The sequence below is a fragment of the Dendrobates tinctorius genome, unplaced genomic scaffold, assembly GCF_039654945.1.
Source record: "Dendrobates tinctorius isolate UK_male_01 unplaced genomic scaffold, ASM3965494v1 ptg000203l, whole genome shotgun sequence".
Classification (NCBI taxonomy): Eukaryota; Metazoa; Chordata; class Amphibia; order Anura; family Dendrobatidae; genus Dendrobates; species Dendrobates tinctorius.
Genome location: NW_027361870.1, coordinates 9,495,684 through 9,511,219, shown reverse-complemented (window position 1 = coordinate 9,511,219; position 15,536 = coordinate 9,495,684). Strand labels below are relative to the sequence as shown.

The following is a 15,536-nucleotide window of genomic DNA, read 5'->3' as shown; positions in this document are numbered from 1 at the left end:
GAGTGTTTAACCCCTTTACCACCAAGGGTGGTTTGCACGTTAGCTCCCGGGCCGATTTTTACAATTCTGACCACTGTCACTTTATGAGGTAATAACTCTGGAACGCTTTCATGGATCCCAGTGTTTCTGACAATGTTTTCTCGTGACATATTGTACTTCATGTTAGTGGTAAAATTTATTTCATATAACTTGCGTTTATTTGTGAAAAAAATGGAAATTTGGCGAAAATTTTGAAAATTTCACAATTTTCCAACTTTGAATTTTTATGCTCTTAAATCACAGAGATATGGCACACAAAAAACTTTATAAATAACATTTCCCACATGTTTACTTTACATCAGCACAATTTGGGAACCAAAATTTTTTTTGTTAGGAAGTTATAAGGGTTAAAAGTTGACCAGCGATTTCTCATTTTTAGAACACCATTTTATTTTTACGGACCACATCACATTTGAAGTCACTTTGAGGGGTCTATATGATAGAAAATATGCAAAAGTGACACCATTATAAAAACTGCACCCCTCAAGGTGCTCAAAACCACATGCAAGAAGTTTATTAACCCTTCAGGTGCTTCACAGGATTTTTTGAATGTTTAAAAAAATGAACATTTACGTTTTTTTCACAAAAAAAAATTAGTTCAGGTTCAATTTTTTTATTTTACCAAGGGTATCAGGAGAAATTGGAATGGAAAAGTTATTGTGCAATTTGTCCTGAGTACGCCGATACCTGATATGGGGGGACCACTGTTTGGGCGCATGGCAGAGCTCGGAAGGGAAGGAGCGCCGTTTGACTTTTTCACTGCAAAATTGGCTGGAATTCAGATTGGACGCCATGCCACGTTTGGAGAGCCCCTGATGTGCCTAAACAGTGGAAACCCCACACAAGTGACCCCATTTTGGGAATTAGACCCCGCAAGGATCTTATATGTGGTGAGCACTTTGAATCCCCGAGGGCTTCACAGAAGTTTATAACGTACAGCCGTACAATTAAAAAAATTATATTTTTTCCACAAAAATGATCTTTTCACCCCTAATTTTTATTTTCCCAAGAGTAACAGGACCCCAAAAGTTATTGTGCAATTTGTCCTGAGTACGCTGATACCCCATATATGGGGGTAAACCACTATTTGGGCACATGGCAGAGCTCGGAAGGGAAGCAGCGCCATTTAACTTTTTTGGCTAGAATTGAGATCGGACGCCATGTCGCGTTTGGAAAGCCCCTGATGTGCCAAAACAGTTGAAACCCCCCAATTCTAACTCCAACCCTAACCCTAGCCCTAGCCATAACCCTAGCCCTAATGGGAAAATGGAAATAAATAAAAAAAAATTATTTTATTATTTTTCCCTAACTAAGGGGGTGATAACGAGGGGTTTGATTTACTATATATGGCGGGTTTTTATGTTTGGCAGCTGTCATACACTAAAAGACGCTTTTTATTGTAAAAATAGTTTATGCATCACCACATTTTGAGAGCTATAATTTTTCCATATTTTGACCCACTGAGTCATGTGAGGTCTTATTTTTTGCGGGACGAGTTGACGTTTTTATTGGTACCATTTTAGGGCACGTGACTTTTTTGATCGCTTTTTATTCCGATTTTTGGTGCGCAGAATGAACAAAAAACAGCGTTTCATTAATTTCTTTTGGGGGGTGCGTTTACACCGTTCCACGTGCGGTAAAATTGATAAAGCGGTTTTATTCTCTGGGTCAGTACAGTTACAGTAATACCTCATTTATGTCATTTTTTTATGTTTTGGCAGTTTTATGCAATGAAAACAATTTTATATAAAAAATAATTATTTTTGCATCGCTTTATTCTGCGAGCTATAACTTTTTTATTTTTTTGCTGATGATGCTGTGTGGTGGCACGTTTTTTGTGGGACAAGATTATATTTTCAGCGGTACCTTGGATATTTATATGCGTCTTTTTGATCACGCGTTATTGCACTTTTTGTTCGGCGGTATGATAATAAATCATTATTTTTTGCTTCTTTTTTTATTTTTATTTTTTAAGGGGTTCGCTAAAGGGGTTAACTAATGGGACAGTTTTATAGGGTTGGTCAATACGGACGCGGCGATACCAAATATGTGTGCTTTTATTGTTTTTTTATTTTCAAAAAATGAATTTATTAGGGAACATTTTTTTTTTTTACTTTATTATAATGTCCCATGGGGACATCACTGTCCAGTGACAGATCGCTGATCTGTCACATCACAGATCACTATGACAAATCAGCGATCTGTCACAGGCACTGCTGCAGGCTTCTTCATGCCTGCGCTCTGCGGGCAGTGAGGAAGCCAGCTCCCTGCAGGCCCCCGAAGGTCCCGTCACCATATTGGATCCGGGGACCTGCAGGGAAGGCGACCCCCGCAGCGGCGCTGCACATCGCGCTGCTGTGGGAGTCGCAGGGAAGCACGGAGGGAGCCCCCTCCGTGCCGATGCTTCCTTTAACCCCCGGTACACCACGATCATGTTTGATCGCAGTGTGCCAGGGGTTAATGTGTCGGGGGTGGTCCGTGACCGCCCGTGACACATTGTGCCGGGTGTCAGCTGTGATAATCAGCTGACACCCGGCCGCCGCGATCAGCTGCGCACCCCCCGTGAGCGTAGTTGATCGCGCTAGACGTAATATTCCATCCATGGGAATTAGGTCCCAGGTCATATGGACGGAATATTATGTCCATTGTAGGAAAGGGGTTAAGTAAGGGCTTGTTCAGAAGAGCACATTTTTACATCTTTTTTCTGTCCACAAGCAAAATCGGGACCAATACAAGTCTATTTTGTAGTTCACATACGTGTTTTTACACCCAGACCGATGGTCTGCATGTAAAAAAAAATTTAAGCATGTTCTACTTTGATCCGTATTCCACATCAGGCTTGCTCATTATAAGTCTATGGGTGTGCAAAATAACAGATCACATATGAGTTACATCTGTATGTCTTACGATTTTCACGGATCCGTTACAATTATTAAGATAGGAAACTGTGTTTGACCTTTTATTATTTATTAAGTTGTTCACATAAAAACAGTATGCCATACCGATGTAAAAATCAGGCATACACATGGTAGACAGACATAAATAACAGACATACATATGCAACATGGATAAAAAAATCGGATATGCTAAAAATAATATGGTTTCAAAACAGTTGTCAGTTTTTGCTTCCAGAAAAAAGCTGATTTTGCATACACATGGATGAATTTGGCCTAAGAAGGGGAAAAAGTGTTGTATTCCTTGAACTAAAAAAAAGCATGTGGTTGTGTTCACTATTATAGCCATTTCTTTCATACCACAATTTGGTCTAGATAGCATTAAATTGGAATTCATGGAATTCACAGAATCTTCACATCCTGAGAAGTTATATGTAGATGATGACATTGCTCTCCCTCTCAGCTCCTCCTAGATATACAAAGAAAAAGGATAGGATGGATGAGTAGATGGATGGATACATTGATGGATGGATGAATGGATACATAGATAAATGGATGGATAGACACACAGATGGATACAGTTGTGGCCAAAAGTATTGTCACCCCTGCAATTCTGTCAGATAATACTCAGTTTCTTCCTAAAAATGATTGCAAACACAAATTCTTTGATATTATTATCTTCATTTAATTTGTCTTAAATGAAAAGACACAAAAAGAATTGTCCTAAAGCCAAATTGGATATAATGCCACACCAAACATAAAAAAGAGGGTGGACAAAAGTAATGGCACTGTTCAAAAAATCATGTGATGCTTCTCTAATTTGTGTAATTAACAGCACCTGTAAGTTACCTGTGGCACCTAACAGGTGTTGGCAATAACTAAATCACACTTTCAGCCAGTTGACATGGATTAAAGTTGCCTCAACCTCTGTCCTGTGTCCTTGTGTGTACCACATTGAGCATGGAGAAAAGAAAGAAGACCAAAGAACTGTCTGAGGACTTGAGAAACCAAATTGTGAGGAAGCATGAGCAATCTCAAGGCTACAAGTCCATCTCCAAAGACCTGAATGTTCCTGTGTCTACTGTGCGCAGTGTCATCAAGAAGTTTAAAGCCCATGGCACTGTGGCTAACCTCCCTAGATGTGGACGTAAAAGAAAAATTGACAAGAGATTTCAACGCAAGATTGTGCAGATATTGGATAAAGAACCTCGACTAACATCCAAACAAGTTCAAACTGCCCTGCAGTCCGTGGGTACAACAGTGTCAACCCTTACTATCCGTCGGCGTCTGAATAAAAAGGAACTGTATGGTAGGAGACCCAGGAAGACCCCACTTCTTACCCCGAGACATAAAAAAGCCAGGCTGGAGTTTGCCAAAACTTAACTGAAAAAGCCTAAAACGTTTTGGAAGAATGTTCTCTGGTCAGATGAGACAAAAGTAGAGCTTTTTGGGCAAAGGCATCAACATAGAGCTTACAGGAGAAAAAAAAGAGGCATTCAAAGAAAAGAACACGGTACCTACAGTCAAACATGGCGGAGGTTCCCTGATGTTTTGGGGTTGCCTTGCTGCCTCTGGCACTGGACTGCTTGACCGTGTGCATGGCATTATGAAGTCTGAAGACTACCAACAAATTTTGCAGCATAATGTAGGGCCCAGTGTGAGAAAGCTGGGTCTCCCTCAGAGGTCATGGGTCTTCCAGCAGGACAATGACCCAAAACACACTTCAAAAAGCACTAGAAAATGGTTTGAGAGAAAGCAATGGAGACTTCTTGTGGCCAGCAATGAGTCCAGACCTGAATCCCATAGAACACCTGTGGAGAGATCTAAAAATGGCAGTTTGGAGAAGGCTCCCTTCAAATATCAGGGACCTGGATCAATTTGCCAAAGAAGAATGGTCTAAAATTCCAGCAGAGCATTGTAAGAAACTCATTGATGGTTACCGGAAGCGGTTGGTCGCAGTTATTTTGGCTAAAGGTTGTGCAACCAAGTATTAGGCTGAGGGTGCCAATACTTTTGTCTGGCCCATTTTTGGAGTTTTGTGTGAAATGATCAATGTTTTGCTTTTTGCTTCATTCTCTTTTGTGTTTTTTCATTTAAGACAAATTCAATGAAGATAATAATACCAAAGAATTTGTGTTTGCAAATCATTTTCAGGAAGAAACTGAGTATTATCTGACAGAATTGCAGGGGTGTCAATACTTTTGGCCACAACTGTATATAAATGGAAACAGATGGAAAAAGATAGCTAGATAGATGTTGGGATGCCGTTTTAAATAAACTTTAAGTTGGGCCTCAATATGAATGAAGTTATGTTTGCTAAGTTGAAAACTTGATAATTCTAAATTATTACTAATACAAGGCTCTTTTTGCATGTTTGCATTCAGAAGGAACAGATAAAAATGCACAGTCACCTCCAACAAAGAAATGTAAAGCCAAAAAGACAGATCCGCAGGACAAGCCTGATGAAGGTACGTTACTAATAAATTATTGCATTAGATTGTTTTTCCCATATGTGCAGTTGTGCATTGCAAATTTTATTGCAGTATTTTATTCTACATTATATTTTATGCTGATTATATTTGAATGTAAGTGCGTATCTTTAAAAGCAACCCCCCAGTGCATGTGTGTATATATCTTCTCGCTGAATGAATAAATTGAAATTAATTTTCTTAGAAATTGACAATATTAGAAGAATGGGTCTGTCTTTCCTCCAAAGAAATGCTTTACTTCCAAAGCAAACAATATGACAGCTACACAAGTGTTGAATAAAGCAGTTTTTTGAAGAGTTCAAAATTATAAGTTTTTCAAAAACTAATTAAGAAAACAACTGGAGAAACATTTTTTCTTTGCTGAAGAGGTTTTCATAGGTTTGGAAGATATTTTTTTTCCAGAGCAAAATCTCATCAGAATTTTCCAAGCATTTTTTCTAAGTGGTTATTGATGAAGAATTTAGAGTTGTGGGACAGAGCTGGCCCCAGGCTTTCCATTTCTTGCTCTAGTTCTTCATTTGATTCCTGGATACTGTCTAGTGTAGGTGGAGCGAGAAAACTTCAAGGCTCATTGTTGCAATGAGAAGGGAAAATCATAGGAGAAGTGAACTGGTGAACAAGTAAGGCTCGGTAGGTTATTAAATTGGAAAAATGGAGAAAGATACTATAGTCAGGCTCGCCAAGTTGGTAACCAAGGATGTAAGACTGTGGGGCAATCAAGAACATAGTCCAAGAAGCCAGTTGTCAGGTAACAGAGGTCGGGCAGAACAGGTATGAGGTAGGTATACGTACAACTGAAACTGATGCACAAGCTTAAAAAGAATTACAGGACTAGTTTAAATGATGCAGAGCTTAGTCTGATGTTCTGAAACACTTTAAAGTACTGTCCTATAGGCTTGGGATTGTGCACAGGCATTCCTATCTGTCTGACTTAACTGTTTTTTTGGGTTACAATACTGTGTGAAATGTTATCTGGATGGTGGACCCTTAAGCCCCCTTCACACATAGCGAGATCGCTAGCGATATCGCTAAAGCGTCACCGATTTTGTGACGCAATAGCGATATCGCTAGCAATCTCGCTACATGTGACACTTACCTCCGACCCGGCTCCCCGCTGGATAACGCTGATCGCGCGAGATTGGCCTGGTCCATTTCTCGTTGTCTGCTTTCTGCTGGCGCCGACGAGCGACTCCATGGACACGGGCGGAAGACGTCACCCTCACTGCGTGTGACAGGTAAGTGACGACCCCCGACCGCTGCTGCATCGCTAGTGAGATCTGCCTGTTTGGCAGCTCACTAGCGACCATTTAGCGATGCACCAGCGATCCCTACCAGGTCGTATCGTTGTCAGGATCGCTGGTGCATCGCTAAATGTAGCGGCACCTTTAGATTCATATCCAATGTGAACTGAAGCTTCAAAAGTTCAATTGTGGGTGAAACTAATATGGCCGCCTCAAAGCTCCTATAGCGGTTATGACTTGGCTTTCCTAGACCTTTGAACGACAAAACCACCTAATTACATAAAATTGCTGTTCAGGACTCTGGAAAACTAGACAACCTGTGATAGATTTTCAACGATATATGCACACTGAGTGCTTTTGAAATTTTGTAGCGGAAACTGAATGGAAATTTTCAAAAGCTTCAAAAACTTTGAGTTTCCACCCAGTTTTCGCTTCAAAAACTCAACAAAAAGACTTTGTCCATGTATCCTACCCTGATGGTGACAACTCAGTACTTACCCAACAGACATAGCACAAAGCTGTGTTCAGAAGCTTCCGTCAGGAGCCAACCATCACAGATCTTGTCTGAGATTGTAGTCACCATGATAAAAACTAGATGGACCCCATTATGGTGCTACATAATTGGGTCTTGCACTGTAATGGGAAAAAAATACAGAAATAGGAATGTAGATGTGAGTCTAAATTGAATTTTTATCAACAATTACACAAGGAAATCAGTCCAAAACCTGTATGTACTTTTTTTTTTAAAGGCAGAAATTCTATTTAAGGACCTACGGTTAGTCAGTATTTAGGAAATAATTTTTATTAAACATTAGTGATAAATTTATTTCATTTTGACAGATATTCCTGATTCAGTATCGGGTTTTATATCTGGCTGCTCACCTTAGCGTACTTGATAGTCTCTCTCAGCACTGGATGACATAAAGGAGGATATATCTGCGTTATTTCAGCCAGCATTGCGAGCCAAAAACCTTTTACTGAAACTGGAGGAATATATTTGTTATAAATGACTGCATGATTAAACAGAAAGCCGAAGATAAATTAGTCGCCACCTCTTTGCTCAACGTTTTCTAGTTTCTATTATGCATAATTATAAATGCTGTACTTTCTGTATTATTAAAACACATATTTCCCTTCTCTCGCGTTAAGGAGCCCTGAACGCGGTGACCTTTACAGAAGTTTACTGTACAATTAGAAAACTTTCTTTTTTTTCTATTAGTAATAAGATGCTATTTTTTTTTATATGATTCTCAAGTGGAGAAAATTAAATGTTACATTATGAAACGACTAAGAAAAGATACTGTACTTATATAGTTACATAATAATAATAAATACGCAGTTGCTTAAACCTTGTGAGAAAAGGAGATAAAAGCATTCTGTGTGTGAAACAACCCCACTGAATTAGTTTTACAGTATAAGGCATCCTTCACATGTCCGTATAAAACACGCATGTGAAAAATAGGTGGCATCAGTGTTTTGGATCCGTATCCATTTTCACCATCCGTGCGTTATTAGAGTTTTACCGGTATGAGTAAAGAGGCAAATTACAAAGCTTCTCCTATCCTTTGCAATGTTAAACACGTACAGTACACGGATGCGTGTTTTTCACGGACCCTTAGACTTGTATTGCCCCTTGCATCTGTGCTGCTGGAAAAGAACGGACATGTCTCCATGTGGTACACACGGTCCGTGTAAAAACACAGATGTGCATAGCAGCCCCAAAGGTTATAATGAGTACATGTGATATCTGTGAAAAAAACAGATACCACACGTACTGGAAACACAGACGTATGATGGTGGTTTAAGCGGCTGAGGGCATATGATCATCTGCAGCGGTGATGCCACGTTGTCAGCACTGTAGCCAATCACTGAGTTCAGACACTGCCGATGAAGACAGCAGGAGCCGCTGAGCTCAGTGATTGGCTGCAGTGCTGTCCATGTGACATCATTGCTACATCTATTCAACAAAGAACAGAGCAAGGGCTGAGAGGCAGAATTAGACCTGGTGATGATGAGTAAAGCTCAGTTTGTTATTTTCTACATCACCAAGCCTATGGGCTAAAACTAGTTAAATTGGGGCAAGCACTTTAATTAGTGATTTTTAAACAGGCAAAGATCGAAGCTGTCCATACACTTGATTGGTTGGTTCCTCCCTCATACACATTCATGCTCATATCAGCTGAATGTGCATGTATTTTCAAAGTTCGGGTGTAAGACTCTATGAGAAACCTCAGACAGCAACTTTTCTTTTGGAAGAACAGGATGAACCATGCTGAAATCCAACCCCCTGGCCCATTAGTTGGTCCAACTGAGATTTGTAGGATGAGTTGACCTTCATTAAAAGTATATGTCCACCTCTACCCAAGTCACTGTGTTACAGATCCCATCACGTCGATGGTAGATAAGATAAATTCCTTCCAGACCCAAAATACAAGCACAAATTTTTCCATTCATCAAATTTGAAACAATATGACAGACCAGTAAGTCTCCAACCCATCCATCCCATTTTTTTTAACTATATTTCATAAGTGAAATATAGTGACCCGTAACTATATTTTTCCATCAATGGAGCCGTGTGTGGGCTTGTTTTTGGTTTGCAGAGCTGTAGTTTCCATTAAGGCTATTTTGAGGTATGTTGGACATATTGATCATTTTTATTGTATTTTTGGATGGACAGCAGTTACTGCAAAACCTCAAATCTGGCATTTTCATTATTTTTTTTAATTTTTGGTGTACAATGTATGTTTTAAATTATTTCATATTTTGATTAACCGGACTTTTATGAATGTGGTAACTTATCAGTCCACATGGGGCTGGTCAGTGTTGGTGGGATCGTACATTGGCTATCGTGCTATTATTGACAATGTCATTTAAATAGTTAAGCTGCAAAGTTTGTGTCTAGTGACGATCACTGCTGTTATAGTCAGATGTTGGATAAGAATTATCGCCGGTATCTGCCCTGCGTGGAGTGGGCACACCCTGACCATCACATACATATACGTTACTGCATGCACAAATGGGATAAAGGCATTATACACTCTTTGCCATAGCACTACGTGCACTTATAAGTTTGTCACAGAGGACTAATAGCGGATTAGCGGAAAAGTTGTCATGCTGCCTCCTTTCTTATTAAACCTTCATGAACTACACAGTCTAGTATAGACTTTTATATTGTGCACCTGATCATTTCTCTAGGAGACCCTTAACATGGACATAGGGTTAAAGTCAGGCTATCAGCTGTAGTGAGGTGAAAGAATGAAGTGTCAAGGATGGTCCAATATACATGAAAGCGCAATTAATGGTGCTTTATAAGTGAGTATAATAAATGCTAAGGCTAAGAAACAAGGCAAATCCATAATTATTCCTGATTCTTAAAGAGTTAAGAAGGATGAGGAAATTTGTATTTTTCTATATTAAACATGTAAATGTAGTTAAATGCAGCCCATTAGAGACCCCCATAGCGCGAACCTTACTCTTCTTACAAGAAGCTTTATACATCAGTACAAGTGGCTCTTCAGTCTTAACAAGTATATTACTATAAAAAGTTCAACAAGTCTGTGTCTGAAAATAGATCTACTGCTGGTAATTGACGAAATGACACAACTGCCTCTTCACATATTCTGTCATTTATGGCAAAAGTGATGATCGCCATTGACCCCCTGCAAAGCTTGGATTTATATTAAGTGGTCATTGTAAACCTTTCCATGATCGGTCATCGGTTATTTCAGTGTTTTTCCACAATGGTTTAAATGCATATAGCCATTTGTCAAGAAGCACATATCTACTACACAATCGGTACTGCCCAGATTCCTAAGAAATCCAAAATTAGAACAGCACAGAAGTTCTAAATTGGTGCAATGTCAAAACCAGACTCCACTCCAAGAGCTGATTACTAGAGTTGAGCGGCGTTCTCTCTTTGGTTTCCTATGTATCCATTTTGTACATAAATTCTGTTTGTCTGTTCCTCAAAACTGACAAAATGTGCCAATATGAATGTGAATGTAGACTTATGCCAAAATGCCCACCCAGTATATACAACCAGGTAGGTTAAGTGCACATCTGTATTTGTATTTCTAATGGCTATACCATCAGAAAAATAAGAATGAAAGCAAAAAATCTGTAAGTAATGTGCCTACTGTGGCTGTGCTTGTAGAAATGAGGGTTTCTCAATGGTATATAATGAAGGTTTTTATTAACCAAAGCGTTTCAGTGCCGGCCAAAAGCAAATTTACCTTGAAAAAAACCCATTCTGGCTCCGAAACACATTGCTTAATAAAAACTTTCATTTTATACCATCGAGGAGTCTTCATTTTCACAAGTGCAGCCCCTCAGGTACCGTGATCTCTCCACTCAAGTGAATTAAATTTGCATTCTGGAAAAATGTTACCTTCAGACACAAGGCTGCAGCCACAGACTGTGTCCATTCACAACCACCCCAGGTGAGCACTACCATCACTCTCGGCCCCTCGCTTACCCTTGCAGTATTGCTCTATTGTTTGCTTGACCTCATACTGTAACTTGATGTAAACCATGACAATCAATTGTATTTACTTAATATGGTAACCTGGGTCCAGTAATTCTTCATAATAAAGGATTAAAAGCATTCTCCGGTAATATGAAAAAACAAATACCGGTATATAAAATGTATAATTATGAATAACTGTCTAATTTCTGTTAATTAGCAAATCCCACTTGTTATGCCTCTCGAGATAATTGCTCTTGTACTGTACATTGAAATGGTCTTGTCTTATTACACGGACAGAAACCTGTCTTAGAGTGTTAGGAGTGGTTCCTGTGAGTATGTCCAGAAGAAATCTCTGCTGCTGGGACATTTTTGTCCTTTCTATCCATACCATGGCTCAGTAATAAAATGTTACTTTTTGTGCCTTATATATACTGTACACGTGAAACTTTAAGGTCTATTATTTTGTCTCTGTATAGTTGAAGTTTATTCTTGTACCATCCAATGTCATTGCTCTCACACTTAATAATTAGTTTCTTGTCTATTTTTTGTGCTTTGCTTGTCCTTGAGCTTGTCTTGGATAGTGGCACTGTGGTGATGTTAGGAAAACCTGGATGTTGTATGAGAAAATATGATAGAGATAGAATATACAGTGTATATCAACAATTTATCCTCCATGTTAAGATGCCATGTTTTTGTCATGTAAAAATAATTCCTACCCAGAAGAATTTTTTAAGAACTTTTCCACTTATAACTCATGTTGCATACAGGTGCTTCTTACAAAATTAGAATATCATCAAAAAGTGAATTTATTTCAGTTCTTCTATACAACAAGTGAAACTAATATATTATACAGAGTCATTATAAATAGAGTGATCTATTTCACATGTTGATTTCTGTAAATGTTGATGATTATTGCTTACAGCCAATGAAAACCCAAAAGTTATTATCTCAGTAAATTAGAATAAACAAAAAAACACCTGGAAAGGCTTCATAAGCGATTCAAAAGGTCTGTTAGTTTGTTTCAGTAGGCTCCACAATCATGGGGAAGACTGCTGACTTGACAGATGTCCAGAAGGCAGTCATTGACACACTTCACAAGGAGGGTAAGCCACAAAAGGTCATTGCTGAAGAAGCTGGCTTTTCACAGAGTTCTGTATCCAAGCATATTAATGGAAAGTTGAGTGTAAGGAAAAACTGTTGTAGAAAAAGGTGCACAAGCAACCGGAATAATCGTAGCTGTGAAAGGATTGTTAAGAAAATGTCATTCAAAAATTTGGGGGAGAGTCACAAGGAGTGGACTGCTGCTGGAGTCATTCCTTCAAGAGCCACCACACACAGACATATCCAGGACATGGGCTACAAGTGTCGCATTCCTTGTGTCAAGCCACTTGTCAGGAACACCGCACTGCACTTGCTTACTGAGCCAGTGTGCGTGTCCTGAGTATAAAGACTGTGCACAAAGATACCTCCGGAGCGAGGTCTCAGTGGTGACAATGCATGCTCCAAGCTCACAGGACCTGAAGCATGTGACTGCTGGGGGCGTGGCCTCAGCGCCACAGAGCCAGGAGCTGCAGGGAAACTCCTAGAAAGGTAACTACTGGACAGTGTAACCAAGGGGCATAGACAGAGACAGAAACCAGATCAAGCCGGGTCAAAGCACGAGATAGCATTACAGTACCAAAGGGTTAGACAGAATGGATAGTCAGGATGTAGCAATAGATCAGAAAACCAGAACGGGCAATAGACGGTATAATAGGGACAAACTGTAACGGAGTAACGATAGCCAAGCCAGGAGGTCAGAACCGGAAAAGACAATAGTGCCAAAATGAGAAACGGAGTAGAGTGAGGGAACAGACCGGGTCATACACGGGAAGCAAACAAGCAACGCAGAATACACACACACCAGGGGTCAGACACACCAGAACAACAGTATAGCTGACAGAGAACCCTGGTAAAGAGTGAGTATAAATACCCCTCCCAGATCCAGAAAGAGGCCACGAACACTTAACCCTGTGAGTGCAGGACAAGAACCCTGTTCAAACCATGACAGTACCCCCCTCTTAACGGGGGGCCACTGGACCCCCAGGCTTGTCTGGGTATCTGGCGTGGAAAGCCCGCACCAGACAATCGGCATGCACCGAACTGGCTGGAACCCATGACCGATCCTCCAGAGAGTACCCCTTCCAGTGTATCAGATACTGGAGTCTCCGGCACACCCACCGGGAGTCGACAATGCGCCCTACTTCATACTCCAGCTGCCTCACTACCAGCACTGGTGGAGCATTTGATGAGGAATCCTCTCTCACCATCCCCACAGGCTTTAACATGGACGTGTGGAAGACATCAGAAATTTTAAAGGAGGTAGGCAGCTGCAGTCGGTAGGCTACTGGGTTAACAACCTCCACAACTTTGTATTGGTCAATAAACTTGGGGCCCAGCTTTATAGATGGTATCTTAAGCTTGATATTGTGGGTGGATAGCCACACCTTCTCCCCTACTGCAAATGCTGGACCTGACCCCCTCCTCCTGTCAGCAGACTGCTTATAGTTTTCCTGGGCCTTGAAAATATTCCTCTGTACCTCCCTCCAAAGAATTCTAAGACGTTGTGTCGCACCCTCAGCTCCAGGACAACCTGATTCCATGCGGGAAAACTCTCCAAAATGTAGGTTAAACCCATAGTTGATCTGAAAGGGAGACTTCCCAGTAGATTGACTCACACGACCGTTGAATGCAAACTCTGCCATGGGCAATACCTGACACCAGTCCTCCTGCCTGGAAGAGGCCAAGCATCTCAGAATCTGCTCCAACGATTGGTTCGTGCGCTCCGTCTGTCCATTAGACTCTGGGTGGTAGGCAGAGGAGAAGGACAACGAAATCCCCAGCTTTTTGCAAAAAGCCCTCCAGAACCTGGCTACCAACTGTACCCCTCTGTCTGACACCACATTCATAGGCACTCCATGCAACCGAATTATATGCTGCATAAATAAACGGGCCAGGGTTTCAGCAGATTGTAAAGCGGGGAGAGGTACAAAGTGGGCTTGTTTTGAAAACCTATCCACCACCACTCATATCACCGAGTTGCCCCTGGAAGGAGGAAGATTTGTGATAAAATCCATGGATAAATGTGTCCATGGTCTATCCGGAATTGGCAAAGGCACCAACTCGCCGGCCGGCCGGACATGAGAACTTTTAGAACGAGCGCACACCCCACATGCAGTCACAAACTTTTTAATATCTGTTATCATAGAGGGCCACCAGAAACCCCTCGCAATTGCCCCCGGGTAGCTGCAATCCCAGGGTGAGCACTCAACATAGAATCGTGAAATTCCTGCATAAGTCCGAGACGGAAACGTTCCGGTACAAACAATTTACCCAGGGGTTTACCACTCGGAGCCTGAGCCTTGGCCTCCAAAATCTCTCTCTATAACTCAGATGAGATTTCGGCCACCACTACTCCTGGCTGAAGAATGGTGGAGGGAGGTTCTGGAGGGGACACCGAATCAAAGCTTCGGGATAAGGCATCAGCCTTGATGTTTTTAGATCCCGGGCGGAATGTGATGGTAAACTGAAATCGAGAAAAAAAAAGCTCCCACCGAGCCTGTCTGGGGGTCAATCTCTTGGCAGACTCGATATAGGCCAAATTTTTGTGATCAGTGATGACTGTAATGGGATGAATAGCCCCCTCCAGGAAATGCCTCCATTCTTCAAAAGCCAACTTTACCGCCAACAACTCTCTATTGCCGACATCGTAATTTCTCTCGGCAGAGGAAAATTTTTTTAGAGAAGAAAGCGCAAGGCCTCAGATTAGTAAGGGTAGGAGGGCCCTGAGACAAAACTGCCCCCACCCCTACTTCCGAGGCGTCAACCTCCACGATAAAAGGTCTTGACGGGTCGGGTTGTACCAATACAGGGGCTGAAGAAAAGCACTTTTTTAATGTCATGAAAGAATTTTTTGCTGCTACAGACCAATTTTTTACATCAGCTTCCTTGAGAGTGAGGTCCATTAGAGGCTTTACCACCTGCGAGAAGCCCTTAATAAATTTCCTATAAAAGTTAGCAAAGTCTAAAAATCGCTGCAACCCTTTCAAGTCATGAGGCTGAACCCAATCTGTAACAGCCTGGACCTTCTTAGGATCCATACGGAACCCCTCCCCTGACACAATCAACCCCAGAAAGGATACTTCTTGCATGAAAAATGAGCATTTTTCCAACTTGGCATACAAATGATTCTCCCTCAGTCTCAGGAGAACCATCCGCAAATGGTGCAAGTGAGATTGACTGTCCACCGAGTACACCAGAATGTCATCCAAATAGATGACCACAAAACGACCAATTAAATCAGAGAAAATTACATTAATAAAATTCTGAAAAACAGCAGGAGCGTTGTTGAGACCAAAGGGCATAACCA

The 15,536-nt window shown here is 41.0% G+C and overlaps 1 protein-coding gene across 1 annotated transcript in view; it reads left to right on the top strand.

Moving 5' to 3' along the window:
* MACROD2 (mono-ADP ribosylhydrolase 2) overlaps positions 1 to 15,536 on the top strand; it is a 2,987,523-nt gene that overhangs the window by 2,781,297 nt on the left and 190,690 nt on the right. Inside the window, exon 12 of the mRNA XM_073553810.1 lies at positions 5,318 to 5,401. Within this exon, the coding sequence (XP_073409911.1) occupies positions 5,318 to 5,401 (84 nt within the window). The remainder of the gene's footprint in view (positions 1 to 5,317; positions 5,402 to 15,536) is intronic.